Below are 19,686 nucleotides of genomic sequence, written 5' to 3'. Positions count from 1 at the left end.
CGCCTTTATGCCTTGTGGTGGTTTTCATTTTTATGGCCCAATTCCAATTTCTTCAAAAGACCTGTGGGATCTAAATTCTCACTACAGGGGGGCATGGCTTGGACGCTGATCTGGCCGGACGCATCTTAGGACGACTTTGAGATTCTTATAGCATCCTGTTCACATCCTTCTCTGGAGTCCGCTTTACTACCCTTGCTGGGCTGCGTGATCCTGCTACAATCTTCTTACGCTGGTCTTTCAGTCAGAGGACGGGGCCTGTGAGCATAATTCATACCTGAGGAAGGCTTCGTTCACATCTGCGTTGGGGTCCCGTTGTGACGTTCCGTCTGAGGTTTCCGTCAGAACGGGACCCTGAATAGACACAAACGGAAACCAGAGGTTGATTTCAATGGTGACGGATCCGATGCCCATGGTTTCCGTTTTGTGTCTGCTGCGTCGTTTTGCCGGAAGTAATGGCTTAATCTAAATCAATGGTGTAGTTGAAATCAGTGGTGATAGAAACCGAAACCTCTGGTTTCCGTTTGTGTCCAGGGTCCCATTCTGACGGAAACCTTCGACGGAACGTCAGAACGGGACCCCAACGCAGATGTGAACAAAGCCAAACTTGTACTCTCCTGCCTTTTTTAAAGTACTAACACTGACAATAATGGTAAAACTAAAGACAAGTTTAACCTCTTAGTGACCAGCCTTTTTTAGGCCTCAATGACAGCTGCTATTTCCATTTTTCCATCGTCGTATTCAAAGAACTATAACTTTTTGCTTCAACATCGCTGTATAAAGACTTCTTTTTTGCAGGACAGGTTGTATTTTTTAATAGCACCATTTTGTGGTACATATAACTTACTGATTAACTTTTTTGGGGGGGGGGGGGGGAGGAATAGAAGAAATTAGCAACTTTGCCACACTTTTTTCATCCTAAATTCATGCCGTTTACCGTGTGGTATAAATAACATAACTTTATTCAGCGTGTCGTTACATTCGCGACAATATCAAATTTATATAGTTTTATTATGTTTTACTACTTTTGCACAGTAAACGTATTTTTTTTGTATTTTTTACAAAATTATTTGTTTTTGTCTCGCCATATTTCAAGAGCCTTAACTTTTTTTTTGCATTGATGCAGCTGTATGAGGGCTTTTTCTTATGCGGGACAACTTTGTAGTTTTTATTGGTACCATTTTGGGTTACATGCGACTTCTTGATCACTTTTTTTTTCATCAAATTTTATTTTGAAGGCAGGAAGGACCGAAAACAGCAATTCTGCCATTTGTTTTTATTTTATTTGTAGTATTCTGACAGCGTTTGCCGTTTGGGTTAAATAATGTAATGGCTTTATAGCAAAAACAGGAGAAATGATCCAGCGCTGAGTCGTGCTTTAAGTTAAAAAGGAAGCAGTATTCCCACTTTTATTGGGGTATTGAGATTAAAATGGGAAACATTTCTTTGCCATGATTAAGAGCACAGTACGTGCTTGAAACGTGTAGGCCAGGGCAAACCAACACATGTCTTGGGACTGCGTCTCCCTTCGATTTTAATCTCAATACCCCAATAAAAGTGGGAATACTGCTTCCTTTTTAACTTAAAGCACGACTCAGCGCTGGATCATTTCTCCTGTTTTTGCTATTGTGTACCGCCAGCCGTAGCGGGGATCCGAGCGGATTGTCCGGAGACGCATCAAACTGGTGAGCTGGAGGTTTCCTCCCTTTTCTTAATGGCTTTATAGTTGGGGTCGTTACGGACACGGCGATACCAAATATGTGTAATGCTTGTTATTTTTGTTTTTTTTTTCATAATAAAGCATTTTGTAAGGTGGGGGAATGGTATTTTAACTTTTTTTTTTTTTTTTTAATCCCACTAGGGGACTTCACTATGCGATCATTTAATCGCGTTTATAATACACTGCAATACTTCTGTATTGCAGTATATTATGCCTGGCCTCATACTGACTACCATAATGGTTTTTACTGTCTGCAAATACGGATCCGTAGTCCTCTGCAACTCATCCGCATATACAGCACACTGTCCGCAAATAGGGTCCATCCGTATTTACAGGTCCGCAAAAAAAACCCACAACAGGCGGAACCTTAGGTAATTCCCTGTCGGCGCATAGCTACTCTTCTGCAATTACGGACAGCTACGGATCCACCTCCATAGCTGCCTGCAATTGCGGAAGCCCCCATAGACTTCTATGGGGAGTCCGTGCCTCAATTGCGGACAAAAATGGACATGTTCTATATTTTGCTGACCATTTCGATGGCACGTACGCACATCCATAAATATACTGAGAGGTCTCCATGACCAATAGAAAGGAATGGATCCGTAATTACAGATGAAAACTACCGTAGTCTCATGGGGCCAAATACTGACAGGTGTCTGTGAGGACATGCCTCTGGCGGCGCAGATTTATTCTGATACAGTGCCGTTAAAAAAAGGCATATGCTTTAGAATAAAGACAGTTAGTGACCGCAGTGTAAAGCCGTATTGCCGGTCACTAAAGGGTTAGACGCCCAAAGCACTATAAAAATCAACCGGATATTAACAGATTCTTTCACAAACGACATGCATATTCTCCCGCTGGCCGCATTTAAATATCCGTTTGATGAAGCTGAATTTGAACAACAGGCGGAATCTGACGAGGAAAGCAATACGGCTCCATCTACGTCTATGGGCGATCCAGATGCTTGCCAAATCCCAAGGGCCTTCCTGAAGAAATGGTTTAACACTGGCATTATCCCCTGTACTGAAAGACACCTCTGATATTGAAACTGATGTAAAACAAATTGAACGCAGGGAAGAAACTTTGAGACGTGGCTATGCTTTCTCATGATACCACTACACAGAACAATTTTCTTTTTCAACCAGACCATTTATATAATGTGCTCTTCATGCTGGAGGATCAAGAGAATCGAAACTGCAGAAAAAACATCAGGCTGAGAGGTATACCTGAAACTGTAGCACCAGAAGCTTTGCGGACAGCAGCTATGACAATATATTTTCTTCTCTGCTAGGCTCTAACCGAGCCAATCAAATCTTCATAGTGCGCATACATAGGGCGTTACGACCCAAGCCTGCCTGTACGGACCCACCAAGAGATGTGGTTTGTGGACTGCCCAGCTATGTAGACATGGCAGCGTTCCTGCCAGAGAATTACAAGTTATCTCCTTTGGAGGCTCCAAGTTCCTATTTTTTTCAGGACTTGGTGGCGAGCACTCTTGCTGAAAGGAAACTCTTAAAGCCCCTGACAGATACTCCGAGGAAAAAGAATCCCTTTCTGTTAGCTATATCTGTTTGGGTTGTCTATCATGCACAACGTAAAACCTATCATAATTAAGCAACCCCCTGATTTGGACAGACTCTGGATAACCCTTGACATCCCTCCAGTGCTTATCCTCTCATGGCTGCTTATCCACTTACATACAAGACCAGTGAATTACCTATACCAAGACAGGCGCTGAAACTAGCAATAGTGGATCACGTGACACCCAAGACCTGACTACGAGCTCATCCGGCTCTCCTTGCCTTCTGGACGTTGCTGTCTTCGGACAGTATTTCTTTCCACCCTGGACTGAGATGGCTTCTAGGTTTTATGTTTTTGGGCTCCAGGCGCCATGTTTTTGTGAGTCACAGAAAAGGGTAGTGGATGGTTTCTACATGTGTGGTTCCCACCATGAAGCATGGAGGTGATAGTGTGGGTGTGCTTTACTGGTGACACTGTTGTATTTTTCAAAATACAAGGACTACTTAAAGAGGCTCTGTCACCAGATTTTGCAACCCCTATCTGCTATTGCAGCAGATAGGCGCTGCAATGTAGATTACAGTAATGTTTTTATTTTTAAAAAAACTAGCATTTTTGGCCAAGTTATGACCATTTTCGTATTTATGCAAATGAGGCTTGCAAAAGTACAACTGGGCGTGTTGAAAAGTAAAAGTACAACTGGGCGTGTATTATGTGTGTACATCGGGGCGTGTTTACTACTTTTACTAGCTGGGCGTTCTGATGAGAAGTATCATCCACTTCTCTTCAGAACGCCCAGCTTCTGGCAGTGCAGATCTGTGACGTCACTCACAGGTCCTGCATCGTGTCAGCACCAGAGGCTACAGTTGATTCTGCAGCTGCATCAGCATTTGCAGGTAAGTAGCTACATCGACTTACCTGAAAACGCTGATGCTGCTGCAGAATCATCTGTAGCCTCTGGTGCCGATGTGTCCTCGCGCGTCCGACACGATGCAGGACCTGTGAGTGACGACACAGCGTGATCTCTGGAGAACACGGCTGTGTCTGCACTGCCAGAAGCTGGGCGTTGTGAAGAGAAGTGGATGATACTTCTATACACAACGCCCAGCTAGTAAATGTAGTAGACACGCCCCGATGTACGCACATAATACACGCCCAGTTGTACTTTTACTTTTCAACACGCCCAGTTGTACTTTTGCAAGCCTCATTTGCATAAATACGAAAATGGTCATAACTTGGCCAAAAATGCTCGTTTTTTTAAAAATAAAAACATTCCCTCAGTTAACCTATACTTAAACCCTGGCAAATTTGCTGCCATAATCTTGAGTTGTTTTTCTTCTTAAAGAGGCTCTGTCACCAGATTTTACAACCCCTATTTGCTATTGCAGCAGATAGGCGCTGCAATGTAGATTACAGTAACGTTTTTATTTTTTAAAAACGAGCATTTTTGGCCAAGTTATGACCATTTTTGTAGTTATGCAAATGAGGCTTGCAAAAGTCCAAGTGGGTGTGTTTAAAAGTAAAAGTCCAAGTGGGCGTGTATTATGTGCGTACATCGGGGCGTGTTTACTACTTTTACTAGCTGGGCGTTCTGACGAGAAGTATCATCCACTTCTCTTCAGAACGCCCAGCTTCTGCCAGATCACGCTGTGACGTCACTCACAGGTCCTGCATCGTGTCAGACGAGCGAGGACACCGGCACCAGAGGCTACAGTTGATTCTGCAGCAGCATCAGCGTTTGCAGGTAAGTAGCTACATCGACTTACCTGCTAACGCCGATGCTGCTGCAGAATCAACTGAAGCCTCTGTTGCCGATGTGTCCGACACGATGCAGGACCTGTGAGTGACGTCACAGATCTGCACTGCCAGAAGCTGCGCTTTCTGAAGAGAAGTGGATGATACTTCTCGTCAGAGCGCCCAGCTAGTAAAAGTATTAAAAACGCCCCGATGTACGCACATAATACACACCCACTTGTACTTTTGCAAGCCTCATTTGCATAAATACGAAAATGGTCATAACTTGGCCAAAAATGCTTGTTTTTAAAAAAATAAAAACGTTACTGTAATCTACATTGCAGCGCCTATCTACTGCAATAGCTGATAGGGGTTGCAAAATCTGGTGACAGAGCCTCTTTAAAGAGAACATTTCACCTGCCCATACATGTGCAGCATGTAATAGGCAGGGCTTCACAAACACGGTTTCACTTTACACTTTTTTTTTCCTATGTTCCTCCATTATTTACACATCTGTGCTTGCGCTGTGTTCCCTACTGCGAGAACACACAGACTGAGAGAGCGCTCTCTGCAGAACCACTATTCTGTGTGTTTTCGCGGGAGGGAACACAGCGCAAGCCGCCCTGACACTGTCCGTAGCTGATTGGACAGTGTCAGAGCGAAGACATCACTTGCCATTTAGATAGACCTTGACAATTCAGGGGCTTATTTACATATCGGGCGCCAAATATAACCGCTCCGTTATGTAAATAACGGAGGAAGATAGGGAAAAAATGTAAAGTGAGACAGGGTTTGTGAAGCCCTGCCTGTTACATGCTGCACTCAGCTGCAAATGGGCAGGTGAAAGGTTCTCTTTAACCAGCATGGCTAACACAGCATTCTTCAACATGTCATCTGGTTTGTGCTTAGTGGGACCATCATTTGTTTTACAACAGGACAATAATCTAACGCACCTCCAGGCTATGTAAGGGCTATTTGATCAAGAAAGAGAATGATTGAGTGCTGTCAGATGGCATGGCTTCCACAATCACCCGACCTAAAACCAATTGAGATGGTTTGGGATGAGTTGGACCACTGAATGAAGAAAAAGCAGCCAACAAGTTCTCAGCACCTCTGGGTACTCCAGGACTGTTGGCAAACCATTCCAGGTGACTACCGCCAGCTGATTTAGAGAATGCCAAGAGTGTGCAAAGCTGTCGTCAAAGCAAAAAGGGGCTACTTTGAAGAATCTAAAATATAAAACATTCTGGTTTAACACTTTTTGTTTACTACTTAATTCCATGTGTTCCTAAAATGTAGGGACAAATAAGAAAAAAACAAGGAATGAAAAAGGGTGTCCAAACGTTTGACTGGTACTGTGCGTCCTTGGCAGTGAATGGGTTAAATCAGTGAGGTAATCTTTTCCATAAATTATACGTAATGCCCTTTGATAATCGCTTAAAGAGTAAAATTTCATTATTTGCAGATAAAACTGAGCTTTGTGGAGTAGTTTTCAAGCCACCCACCTAGGACTGGGCAATTCATTGAAAAAATAAATAAATGGATACCGAAATTCAGCGCAGTGTATCTGCGTCCTCAGGACGCAGATGAAGTTGAATCCTATGGCAGAACAGAGAGCCATCAATACCGTGCTCTACCATTCACCATGTAACCCGTACGCTCATGTCTTGGCACAGACAGGCGTGATGACATCACTGCCACACGCCTGTGTGCAGCGCAGCGAGTGCCTCACATATTTTCAGATACCATTGAGCTTCTGCCACTCACCAGCATTTCAGGCATCTTATTGGTCCATGATGTCCCGTCTCAATGCCACCCTATTTACTTCTTGTTTAGCCTCAATGCCCGCGCGCCATTGTGAGCGGACAGTGCTCTCCCCAATGTTATATACATGGATGAAGGCTGGTGTATACTGGGTACCCCATCATGCCTGTTTCTAACCCCCATCATCCTTCCATATAACCACCATCATCTGTGTAGATACCATTGGGGTGGGCACTATCCGCTCACTGTGGTGTGCAGGCATTGAGGCTAAACAAGAAGTAAATGGGGTCAGCATTGAGGACACCTTGGACCAATAAGAGGCCTGATATGCGGGTACATGGCAGAAGTCCAGCAGAATCTGAAAATATGCGAGCAGCTCGGCACCCAGGCGCGATAACGAGACTGCCTTGCGCCTGTCTTTGCCAAGCTGCTCGCATTTTCAGATTCCTCACAGACCGGAAGAGTAGAAGGTTCTCCTCCACTCGTCGTTGGAACAGGGATAGGGGAGTATCTATTTTACTTATTTTATTGGGCCGCTGTGGGGAATTATACTACGTGGGTGCAGCTATGAATGCAATATACTGTGTTCGGCAGCTGTGGGGCATTATACTGTGTAGGTGTATTCTGCGTGTGGGCAGCTATGGGGGCATTTTACTGTGTGGAGGGCAACTGTGGGGCATTTTACTGTGTTGGGGCATTATACTGCGTTAGTGCAGCTGTGGGGCATTATACCGTATCTCTACCTCAGGCAATCCCTTTAATTATAGTAACTTTTTTTGTCCGCATCCTTTCTATTCTTGGGATACTCCCTAAGCAATTATACCTCCACACCTCTTCCTTAAACGCTTTCCAACCATTTTACTTAATTGTACATATTTTATACTTACAGGAAGAGCCTGTGAAAGAGAACAATATACCACCTCAAAAGGCAGAGAGTGAAGAAAGTGACGTGGGTAAGTAAAAATCTCTGTGTACTGCATTACTTCACCATTGCTTATCTCTGTCATTAGTTAACACACTGTCTATCAATAGTTTAAGACTAAGATTGGTTTGCCTGACCTCACCTAATCTAACCCATGGGTGGCAAACCCATGGAACTCATGCACATTTTTCCATCACATACCAAATTGTTGGTGGGCCTGTGATTTCACTTATGTAGAACAAGCCGCATCTCCCTCTTAAAATTGCAAGTGATCGTGAGAGATGCAGTGTGAGACTGGGCGGAACGTACAAATCCCAAAGCTGCTCTTGCAGAGCTAAATTGAGGAGACTTGGTTGTGCAAGGCTTGCACAGCGGAGTGACATCCGGAGCGCAATTGCACTGACTGCTCTTTTCCTGCCACCGTCCACCAAACCACAATCCCTAGTGTGTCCGCATTCCTCTGGGAATTTTTTCATGATCACTGTTACCATGGTTGTCTGGCAGGCACTTTATAATTTTGTTTTCGTATGTGGGATGAACTCACATGGGGACAGAAACACGGTATACTGTGTTAAAACTTAGTTGAAATTTTTGCAGTGAGCAATTTACCTTAATTTTGTGTCGCTATTTAGTCCGCTTTATCTGTTTCTCGGAACGTAATCGCTTCACACAGCCATAGAGTCAAAGACAAATAGTTAACTAGATCATATGATTCTTAAATTTTTTGAAAACACTCAAATGCAATTTGGGCAATCCACCCACATTAACTCCTTAACGACCGCCCACAGTCTTATGGCGGCAGGCAGTTCAGGTCCTTCGTCTACAGCGATGTCTTTTGGCATCGCTGTAGAAAAGGCTGATGAGTTCTCCTGTGGGCGCTCATCCTCTAAGCAGGCGCTGTTACTAACCGCTCCTGAGATTAGAGAAGCCTTTTGAACACAGCTGGGATTGGGAAAAATGTAGACCCCGACTGTTTAACCCTTTGATCGCCGCAGGAGAGCAATAGATGGGTTCATGTAGCTGAAATAAATAGTAGTGCTCAGTTGTGAATGACCTGTATGTATACATAAATTCACAACTGACCACTACTATTTCTTTATCGGCCTGAGGAAGATGCTGGGTCAGCGTGAAGACGTGTAGCCTTAAATAAAGTTGTGGCAAAACGGCATTACCATTGCCTTATTTATGGTCCAATCATGAACAACGAATTTATATTTGAAATCGCTGGTAAGGGCCATACTTACATACAAGGGCAGATACAAACACTAGTTCCCAACAGGATATGGCCAAGCCACAATGCTATATAGAGCGAGATTGCACAGGCGCAAAATACTGATGAACAGCCAATCTCATGCCGATAATTCATGAGGGGGGTGGCTGCTTTTAGTATACAAAATCATTATTGCCTGTCAGTGTAAAACTGACAGGCAATCTATTAGGACATGCCTCTGGCACATCCTAATAGGCATATAGCGAGGGCAGGCCTTTTAGTCCCCCGTCTGCCATGGCAACACATCGGCGACCCGCGATTGCATTTGCGGGCCGCCTATGGGTGAGAGGGAGCCCCCTCCCTCCGTAAACAAGTTAAATGCTGCGGTCACTATTGACCAAAGCATTTATCGGGTTAAACGGCCTCGAGCAAAGGAACTTCAATCGCTACCATTGGAGCAGGAGCCAAGCTTTCATCAGACAGCTGAGCACCTGCTCCAGCCTGCATGGGACACCTAGAATAAGGCCCCTTAATGACCGCCGTGAAAAAAGCGTATCGCCGATGATTAAAGGGTTAAATAACCTTGAGGCTTGTTCATTACCGAGGCCCACATTGTAGTACTCTGTAAGGAAGACCCTACATGGTATAAATCATACTAACTTATTTCCCTACTGAATGTAGATGTAAAGATATTGGCAAAAAAAATTCCCTCAGTTAACCTATACTTAAACCCTGGCAAATTTGCTGCCATAATCTTGAGTTGTTTTTCTTCTTAAAGAGGCTCTGTCACCAGATTTTACAACCCCTATCTGCTATTGCAGCAGATAGGCGCTGCAATGTAGATTACAGTAACGTTTTTATTTTTTAAAAACGAGCATTTTTGGCCAAGTTATGACCATTTTTGTAGTTATGCAAATGAGGCTTGCAAAAGTCCAAGTGGGTGTGTTTAAAAGTAAAAGTCCAAGTGGGCGTGTATTATGTGCGTACATCGGGGCGTGTTTACTACTTTTACTAGCTGGGCGTTCTGACGAGAAGTATCATCCACTTCTCTTCAGAACGCCCAGCTTCTGCCAGATCACGCTGTGACGTCACTCACAGGTCCTGCATCGTGTCAGACGAGCGAGGACACCGGCACCAGAGGCTACAGTTGATTCTGCAGCAGCATCAGCGTTTGCAGGTAAGTAGCTACATCGACTTACCTGCTAACGCCGATGCTGCTGCAGAATCAACTGAAGCCTCTGTTGCCGATGTGTCCGACACGATGCAGGACCTGTGAGTGACGTCACAGATCTGCACTGCCAGAAGCTGGGCTTTCTGAAGAGAAGTGGATGATACTTCTCGTCAGAGCGCCCAGCTAGTAAAAGTATTAAAAACGCCCCGATGTACGCACATAATACACACCCACTTGTACTTTTGCAAGCCTCATTTGCATAACTACAAAAATGGTCATAACTTGGCCAAAAATGCTCGTTTTTAAAAAATAAAAAACGTTACTGTAATCTACATTGCAGCGCCTATCTGCTGCAATAGCAGATAGGGGTTGCAAAATCTGGTGACAGAGCCTCTTTAACTTGTGGATGCCAGAAAAGTTTTGATTACACTGAGATTAGCTATATGCAGGCTATGCTTGAGAGGTTTAGTTTTCATCTAAATCCATAGTGTTCTGGACTAGGAGATCTGTCTTAAAGCTTAGGTCATGATCACAAGAGCGTGGGGAAACTCTGATGTGAAAAACTTGAATTTTTTTACGTCCGAGGTGCCCCGTGCGAGTTCCGTTTTCACGGATCCCCATAGACTTGAGTCTATGGAGGGGTCCGTGAAAATGGAACAAAATAGGACATGTTCTCTTTTCAACAAACCCCTCACACGGTCCGTTGAAACAACGGCTGTGTGACCGGCCCGATTGAAACACATGCGTCCATTTAACGTCCGTCACACGGACGAGCTCTTCCTTCGCTCCAGGCAAAACAACTAATCTCAATTAAGCCCTTGCAGCTCCACTTTTGATCTTCCTGACAGAGCCCCATTTTTAAAATCTTGACCAGTACAATTCCGGCAATACCAAATTTATATTCGTTTTTTAATGTCTTACAACTTTTTGCACACTAAAATTAAGTTTTTGTAAATGTATATTTTCTGTCACCATGTTTTGAGAACCATAACCTTTTAAAAAATGTTGTTAATGGAGCTGTATGAGGGCTCGTGGTTTGCAAGATAAGCCATAGTTTTTATTGGTACCATTTTTGGATACATGTAAACTTTTTGATGCCTTCCAAAAGTTGGAATAAAAAGTTGAGGTATCTAATTTTTTTTTAATTTACTCAACTTTTTTTTTTATATTTCCACTAGGGGACTTGACGGTCCAACTGTCTGATTGCTATTCAAATACATTGTCCTACCTTTGTAGTGCAATTAATTTGAACTGTCAATTTTAGGGCTTATTCAGACGAATGTATAATACGCACGGACCTATGTTAGTCAATGGGGCCGTTCAGACTGTCAGTGATTTTCACGCAGCGTATGTCCGCTGCGTAAAACTCACGACATGTCCTATATTTGCCCATTTTTCGCGCATCACGCACCCGCTGAAGTCAATGGGTGCGTGAAAACCGCACACGGATGCACTAGTCAAAACTATGAATGAAAACAGAAAAGCACCTTGTGCTTTTCTGTTTATAAACATAAAAACAGAGTGTCATAATGACGGCTGCGCGAAAATCACGCAGCCACGCATCATATGCTGATGACACACGGAGCTGTTGAGGACCTTTTGCGCGAGCAAAACGCAGCGGTTTTTTGCACGCGCAAAATGCACACGCTCGTGTGAATCCGGCGTTAGGGCTTATTCAGACGAACGTATAATACATCCGCCCTACGCGCGTGAAAATCATGCTCATGTGAATCTGGCCTTACACTGACCGCAAACCTATTAAGCCCCGCCTATGGCAGGCCAGGAGGCCATTGTTAGGCCTCTGGTTGCCATAGCAGCCATCGGCACTACCGCGATCGCATCGCGGGAATGGCATTTGGCTACTAACCCCTTAGGTGCATTTTTTTTTTTTTCATTATCAAAACATTTTTTATTAGAAAATAAACCAAGCAGATAAAACATTACACAAAATTGCAAAAGTTGGTACATAGTGCAATACAAGAAAGTCAGATTGCAAGAAATGTTAAAATAACATATGAGTAATGGTAGGAGGTAGCCTCCCAATCATCAAAGTAATATGAACTAAATAATAAAATCTAATGGCCAGTCATAATACCATAACTATAGTAAAAGTAGTGCAATATTTAGGGAAACCAGTCCCACGATAAGTAATGACTCGTTCAAGTGCAGAGTCTAACACGAAGTTACATAAACAAGACAACGAAGGGAAACAGACAGACAAAAGCAAACAGGATTTGGCGAAATGAGTGTTCAATAGAGGCCATCTAACCAAAGAGGCATATCGGGACCCCCCTGGAATTCGGACCAAACTGACCAAGTTCGAACAAAGGCCACGGACTTACAACGATCGGTAGACATCAACTCCTCCATCCGCCTAATCCCATTAAGTTCCGTTACCCATTCCTTCAAGGAAGGTACGGTACTAGACTTCCAATGACGTGGAATGACAGTTCTAGCTGCAGTCAAAAAATGTCTAAAAATCCCATTTTTGAGGTGTGGGAGTGATCCAGGGACCATGGAAAGCAATCCAACAGAAGGCGAGGTAGGAACGTCGGTACCAAAAAGCTTGTTGCCAAGATTAAAAAAAAATTCCCAGAAGGGACGAAGCTTGGGGCAATCCCACCAAATGTGCAACATGGTTCCAGGAGCCTCCCCACACCTCCAACAGGCTGCAGACACATCAGGAAATATCCTATGCAGAAGGGAAGGACAACGGTACCATCTGGTAAGTATTTTATAGTTTTTCTCCTGAGTAAAACAGGAAGTCGGTAACTTATGGGCCAGAAAGAAAGAGGTGCCCCAATCTTCCTCGTAATGCCGAACCCCCATGTCCTCATCCAACGCTAAGGTGAATGTTAATTGAGAGGAGGAATAATCAGGTTGGAGGATCCCATGTAAATAGGACCGCACATGAGAAGGAGCAGAAGTCAAGGATAGATAATATTCCAGAGGAGTCTTACCCTGCAGGAACACAAGACAATCACCCACGGAAGAGAGATCGGAACGCAGCTGAAAATAGGACCACCATATTGATAGTCTCCTCGGGCAGGTCTCAGAAACGGCAGTAAGCGACAAAATTGCACCCTCAGGTGTAAGGGTCTGCGCCAAATATCCGCCGTCCTGTCTCCCCCAACAGAGGAATGTGTCCACACCCACCGCCGGAGGGAAGGATTGTCAAACAGAGGAGTCAAAGGACCCGGACAGTGAGCAATGTCCAGCGTACCAATGATCCGCTCCCATATCACAAGAAACTGACGTGTGAGGAAAGGCAGAGAGGATGTTGGTCTCTGGAAACCAGACAACCAAGGAAGAGAGGACATTTTATTCTCGATTCGCACCCATTGCTTGCCCGCGGACGCACTATACCAGTCCACCAACCTCATGAGAATCGCAGCATGATAGTAATGCTTAAAGTCCAGTAAGCCCGCACCTCCCTCCACCTTGGGCCTGCTGAGAGTAGAAGATCTAAGCCAAGGCCGAGAAGAGCCCCATACAAATTTTGGCTATGGCCCTATGCAAGGCCTTAAAGAAGGACGCAGGAACCACAATGGGGACAGTTAGAAATATATACAAAAAGTCAGGTAAAATATCCATTTTGACCGCGTTGATGCGTCCAAACCATGGCATGCACCGACCCCCAAATGCCTCCAACTCTCGCAAGGTACGCTGTAAAAGAGGTGTGTAGTTCAGGGTAAACAAGTCAGACAAATGTGTGGGGATATGTATCCCTAAATATTTTAAAGATGCAGTTTGCCACTTAAAAGGGAAAACCCGAGCAAGATGGGCAGCTAGAGGGGCGTCCAGAGATACATTCAGCGCCTCCGACTTAGAATAATTGACCTTGAAGTTACTCAAGTGACCAAATCGCTCAAATTCCAGCGTCAAAGATGGCAAAGAAATCATTGGAGTCGTGAGGTACACTAGAAGATCAGCGTACAGTGCTAACTTATGATGTTGAGCCGCTACGCAAACACCTTGAATGTTAGGGTTAGTCCGCAGTGCCACGGCCAGATGTTCCATGACTAACACGTATAACAGAGGTGAAAGTGGACACCCCTGTCTTGTTCCATTTTGTAATAGGCAAAGAATCAGACAAGAGACCATTAACTCGTACCCGAGCTGTAGGCCTGTGATATAGTGCCATAATCCTAGCCACCATGGTAGAGCCAAGGCCGACCTGATTCAGGACACTGCAGAGAAGCACCCAGTGCACCCTATCGAAAGCCTTTTCGGCATCGACAGAAAGTAGACACATCGGTATCTTTCGTGACTGACAATAAGATGTTAAAAGCAGGGTCTTGTTAGTATTGTCCCGGGCTTCTCTACCACGCACAAACCCTACCTGATCATCCGTGACAAAGCCCAATCAATGAGATGGGCCGAAAATTTGCACACGTCGTGGGGTCTTTACCCGGTTTGGGTAGGAGAGTAATATGGGCCTCGAGAGACTGAGGCGCAAAGGGACAAGAGGAAGACACAGAGTTAGACTTAAGTCAAAAAGGGAGCAAGTTGATCCTTGAACGTCTTATAAAATCTATTGTTGAACCCATCAGGCCCTGGACTTTTGCCCAAAGGAGAATCTCCAATCGCCTGTAAGACTTCGGATTCCAAAAATTCTTCCTCAAGTCCCAAGGCGTCCCCAGCCTCCAAAGATGGCAAGGCCGTGTCTTGCACATACTGATCAATTTTCTCTCGTAACGCATCAGTCTGCATGTCCTGGAAATGGCCTTTAAGATTATACAAAGTGGAGTAATATTGCCTAAAACATTCAGTGATACCGACTGGGTCATGAATCTCGCCGCCAGTGGGAGATGCAATTTTAGGAATATATGATGCTTGCGTACGGGGATGTAAAATCCGGGCTAAAGACCGACCACATTTATCCGCAAATTCATAGGAGTGTTTACGCATCCGATCCCGAAATCTAGCATGCGACTGGTCTAGCAAAGAACGCAGAGATTCTCGCGTCGTAGTGAGTTCAGAAAAAACCTGTGAGGAGGAAGGCGCACGCTGATGACTGGACTCCAACTCTCGTATCTATTTCAAAAGCCGCGCAATAGCTACCCCTTTTTCCCTTTTCAAACGAGCCCCGTTCTGTATCAGGACACCCCTAACCACGCACTTCAATGCCTCCCACTGTAAAGGTAGCGGAGTAGAGTCATGAGCGTGTACAGCGAAAAAAGAGCCAAGCGTATCTTTAAGGGCGGACATACACACCGTATCACGTAAGAGATTATCATTAAGCTTCCAGGACTGGAACGTGGGCGTCGAGTCTGGGAAGGTAAGAGACACAAAGACCGGTGCATGGTCCGACCAAAACATGGGGCCCACTTCAGAAGTAGGGCGCCAAGTAAGCAAGTGATGGCTAACGAGAGGCATCTAAACGACTGTACATATTGTGCAGTGGAGAGAAATAAGTATATTCTCGTACCTGGGGATGGAGAACCCTCCACACGTCAATAAATTGCATAGAGTGCATCGTAGTCTTCAAGGCTGCCAATTGTGTCTTAGGAACAGCAGACCTGCCCGAGGAGGTATCAAGCCTGGAGTCAAAAGTTAAATTAAAGTCCCCACCCACAAGTAAAACACCTTCCGAAAACTCCTCTAATATCCTTTAGATGCATTTAAGGGGTTAATGACATGGATCGGAGCTATCTTTGGTTCCAGCTGTTCCACAGGGTGTCAGCTGTTAATTACACCTGACACCCGCAGCTGCTCCGGCTTCTGAGCCCTTGCCATCTTGTTTCACATACGGTGCTGTCAGGAAGCCTTCCATACTCTGCAGACCAGTGTTAGGGGGTTCCAATCGGCTGGAAACCACCTAGATGCAGCGGTTGCTTTTGACTGCGGCATCTAAGGTGTTAATATCGGGGATAGGAGCTAACTCCGGTCCCTTCCGTTACAGTATGGTGTCAGCTGTAACCTACAGCTGACACCCGTGGCTGATGGTGTGGGCCCAGTTTCTGAGCCCGTGCCACCTATTTGTTGTAAGTATACAACCTTTTGTGGGTAGCACTAGCTTTTACATGCCCTATACTTATGACATGTCAGGAAGGGACTAAAGGGATTGTTCGAGAATCGTTAATTATAACCTATCCACAGGATAGTTGGTACCCCCTTCAATCGCGAGAACGTGGGTCTCCAGCCCCCAGAGCCGCCTCACTGCACCCGGCGCAGTGGTGATGAGCTTGAATGGAGAGGCGACCCAGAATGCGCCTTTATCTTTATTCAATGTCTATGGGGCTCGCTGAAATAGCTGAGCGCTGTACTCTGCGGTTTCCATCATTCCCATAGATTCTGGATTGAGCGGCAGGGCGCATGTTCCACCGCCGCTCCATTCAATGTCCTCCTCACTGCCAGGGGTGCAGTGAGGAAATATGGGGTTTGGGACCGCCGTTCTCACTATGGATGGTTACATAGTTGGTTAGTATAGTTGAAAAAAAGACATATGTCCGTCAAGTTCAACCAAGGGATGGGAGAAAGGGATGAAACAAAAATTCTACACATTGAAATTATCTAAGCCTTTTTTAAAGCCATCCACTGTCCCTGCTGTGACCAGCTCCTGCGGTAGACTATTCTACAGATTCACAGTTCCCATAGTAAAGAAGGCATGTCGCCTCTGCAGGTTGAACCTTTTTTTCTCCAGACTATGTATATTGTACAGACTGTGTATATTTCTTGTATGGGCCATTCGTATATTTATATAAGTTAATCATGTCCCCTCTTAGTCGTCTTTTTTTCAAGGCTAAATAGGTTTCATTATTTTAATCTTTCCTCGTAACTTATATTCTCCATGCCCCTTATTAGTTTAGCGGCTCTTCTTTGTATTTTTTCCAACTCCAGGGCATCCTTTCTATAAACTGGAGCCCAGAACTGAACTGCATATTCTAGATGAGGCCTCACTAATGCTTTGTAAAGTGGTAATATTATGTCCCTGTCCCGCAAGTCCATGCCTCTTAATACATGACAATATCTTGCTGGCCTTAGAAGCAGCTGATTGACATTGCATGCTGTTATTTTGTCTATGATCTACAAGTGCACCCAGATCCTTCTCAACAAGTGACTCTCCCAGTATAGCTCCCTCTAGGACATATGATGCATGCAGGTTGTTGGTACCCAGATGCATAACTTCACGTTAAGGCTATGTTCACACGGGGTCTTTTGCCGAGTTTTTTGACGCGGAAACCGCGTCGCAAAACTCGGCAGAAACGGCCCGAGAACGCCTTCCATTGATTTCAATGGGAGGCGTCGGCGTCTTTTTCCCGCGAGCAGTAAAACTGCCTCGCGGGAAAAAGAAGCGACATGCCCTATCTTCGGGCGCTTCCGCCTCCGACCTCATTGACTTCAATGGGAGGCAGGAGAAAGCGTGTTTTATGCCCGCGGCGCTCAATGGCCGCGGGCGAAAAACGGCGCGATAATTGCTGTTCACACGGAGTATTTTGGGGGAGGAATATCTGCCTCAAAATTCCGTTTGGAACTTTGAGGCAGATATTCCTCCCCCAAAATACTCCGTGTGAACATAGCCTAAAAGGGGTTTTCCCTTCCCTCGTCTCCTGATTTCTAATAATTGCCATAAGCTTCTTTACTGGTAGACTGTTAGCAATAATGGCCTATGGAGCTTTGTATTCTCTACCTCCCCTGTCGCTAGTGTTGTATCCGCCAATCCTGATTCAGTATGAATGAAGTACCATTTACAGAACTTATTATCCCAGGCAGAGCTTCATTCTCAGTGGTAATAAATCTTCCATCTCAAACCTTATTAAAAGGCTCATTTTGTTCAGTCCTCTAGAATTATATAAGGCAGACAAGCAATCGCCTACTAGCTATAAAAAGCAGCTGCAGTTCCCAGCATTAAAGTATAAGGAAAATGCTGAAGTGTTAAATAAAAGCAGTAAATGATGCGTTATTGGTGATGACCTGCTTAAATCTTTGTCTGATAAAGGCAGCATCTTTTTTTAAAGGCCGCTACAGAAGAAATGTAGCATTACATTATGGCCATTGAAGTGGTTTTCCATGTAATGAGTGGACGCTCAGTCTGGCAGAGCGTAGCTGCTCGTACAGAATGGCTTTCTGTTCTAGCACTTAGAGTCCCAAGTGGTGGGTGACCCCCCCCCCCCCCCCTCTGACACACCCATATCCCGTAGTAGGACTTCCTGTCAGAGTATATTAAAGATTTGTTCAGTGTACCCAAGATGATTCTTCTAATGAATACCCATGACTGTATGTGTGGACATATCACACATCCCAAAAAGGGACAAAATCAAACCCCAAGTACACAAGTATGACTTGTAATAATGACAATACTTTATTAAATATACATTAAAACATGTTGGCCATCAGGACCTAAAATAAGACATACAATTAAAATGCATGGATGTGGAGAACACAAGAGCTGTAACATAAATAATACTCGAGGCAAAGAAAAGCATAGTAAACAATTCAAAGAACAACTTGCAAATAAAGAAGTTCAAAAACCACAATGTGGTACATGCAGTGTCTGCATAATAAAGTAATGAGCCAAACAGAGTATATAGCGAGCAGAGCCCACCCACACTGGTATATGTGTAAGTGTAAAGATATAGTGACCAGGGAGTAACCGCAAATCAAATCCGGTCCCAGGACCTATACCAACCGGTATACTGCATAATCAGCCTAAAAGTGGACACCACACCACAAGCCCCAACGCACGTTTCGCGGTAGCTTTCTCAAGGGGTACCCCGTGATGATATGTGTGGACGTTTATCGTGAACGTTTATCGTTTGGTCTGTTACTATATAGGTATTCATGATTCTTCTGATGTTTGAACTACATATGTGCTTGTCGGGGCTGCCCTTGTATCCTATTGAGCCATTAGCGCTTCCTATTCAGGAGATCCCCAAATATTGCTGGACTTAGTAGGGTCTCTCTTGAAGACAGCCGCCCACATTTAGTGATAATGGTGTATTTTGCACCAATGAAAGTGGAGAGGGTAGCTGGCAAGGAACACCTAATTTATAAAAGTTGTACGCCTCTTAAATGGGTATTTCCATCACAAAGTGATGGCATATTGCAACAATATGCCATAGTTTTGCAATTGGTTGGGGTCGACTGCCAGGACTACCACCGATTCGGAAAATGAAGGGGCTGCCGCCACCGCATGGTTAATGCCCATCCTAGCGATATGGCATCACTTAGTGTGATGGAAATAACTTTTTTAACCCCTTAAAGGTGTTTTCCCATCAGGGACATTTATGTTATATCCACCGGATATGTCAGATGCGGGTCCCACCTCTGGGACCCGCACCCATCTCTAGAACGGGGCCCCCTAAACCCCGTTCTACCTATTTCTTTCTATTCCTTCTTGATTTTGCAATTTCAACGTTGAGGAGTGTATTAGGGCCTTGATTATCACCTCTTGAAACAGAAGAAATGTTACCCCCGGACCTGCACATCTGCATATTTTTTCTTTCCTGACTTGTGGGAGCCATAACTTTTTTTTTCATAGACTTAGGCCTCATGCACACGACCGTAAAAACACCCGTTATTGCCGGTCGTAAATTACGACCCGCAATAACGGGCCCATAGACTTCTGTTAGCCACGGGTACCTTCCCGTTTACTCACGGGAAGGTGCCCGTGCCGTTAAAAAAAATAGAACATGTTCTATTTTTTT

The 19,686-nt window shown here is 44.6% G+C and overlaps 1 protein-coding gene across 1 annotated transcript in view; it reads left to right on the top strand.

Annotated features, from left to right (window-relative positions):
* The window catches only part of ST13 (ST13 Hsp70 interacting protein), a 132,123-nt gene that overhangs the window by 32,430 nt on the left and 80,007 nt on the right, over window positions 1–19,686 (top strand). The window contains exons 3-4 of the mRNA XM_075833526.1: window positions 2,446–2,455; window positions 7,623–7,686. Coding sequence (XP_075689641.1) covers window positions 2,446–2,455; window positions 7,623–7,686 — 74 coding nt within the window. The remainder of the gene's footprint in view (window positions 1–2,445; window positions 2,456–7,622; window positions 7,687–19,686) is intronic.

Source organism: Rhinoderma darwinii, chromosome 7 (assembly GCF_050947455.1).
Source record: "Rhinoderma darwinii isolate aRhiDar2 chromosome 7, aRhiDar2.hap1, whole genome shotgun sequence".
Classification (NCBI taxonomy): Eukaryota; Metazoa; Chordata; class Amphibia; order Anura; family Rhinodermatidae; genus Rhinoderma; species Rhinoderma darwinii.
The sequence above is the reverse complement of the archived record's forward strand: the minus strand, read 5'-3'. Positions and strand labels throughout refer to the sequence as shown.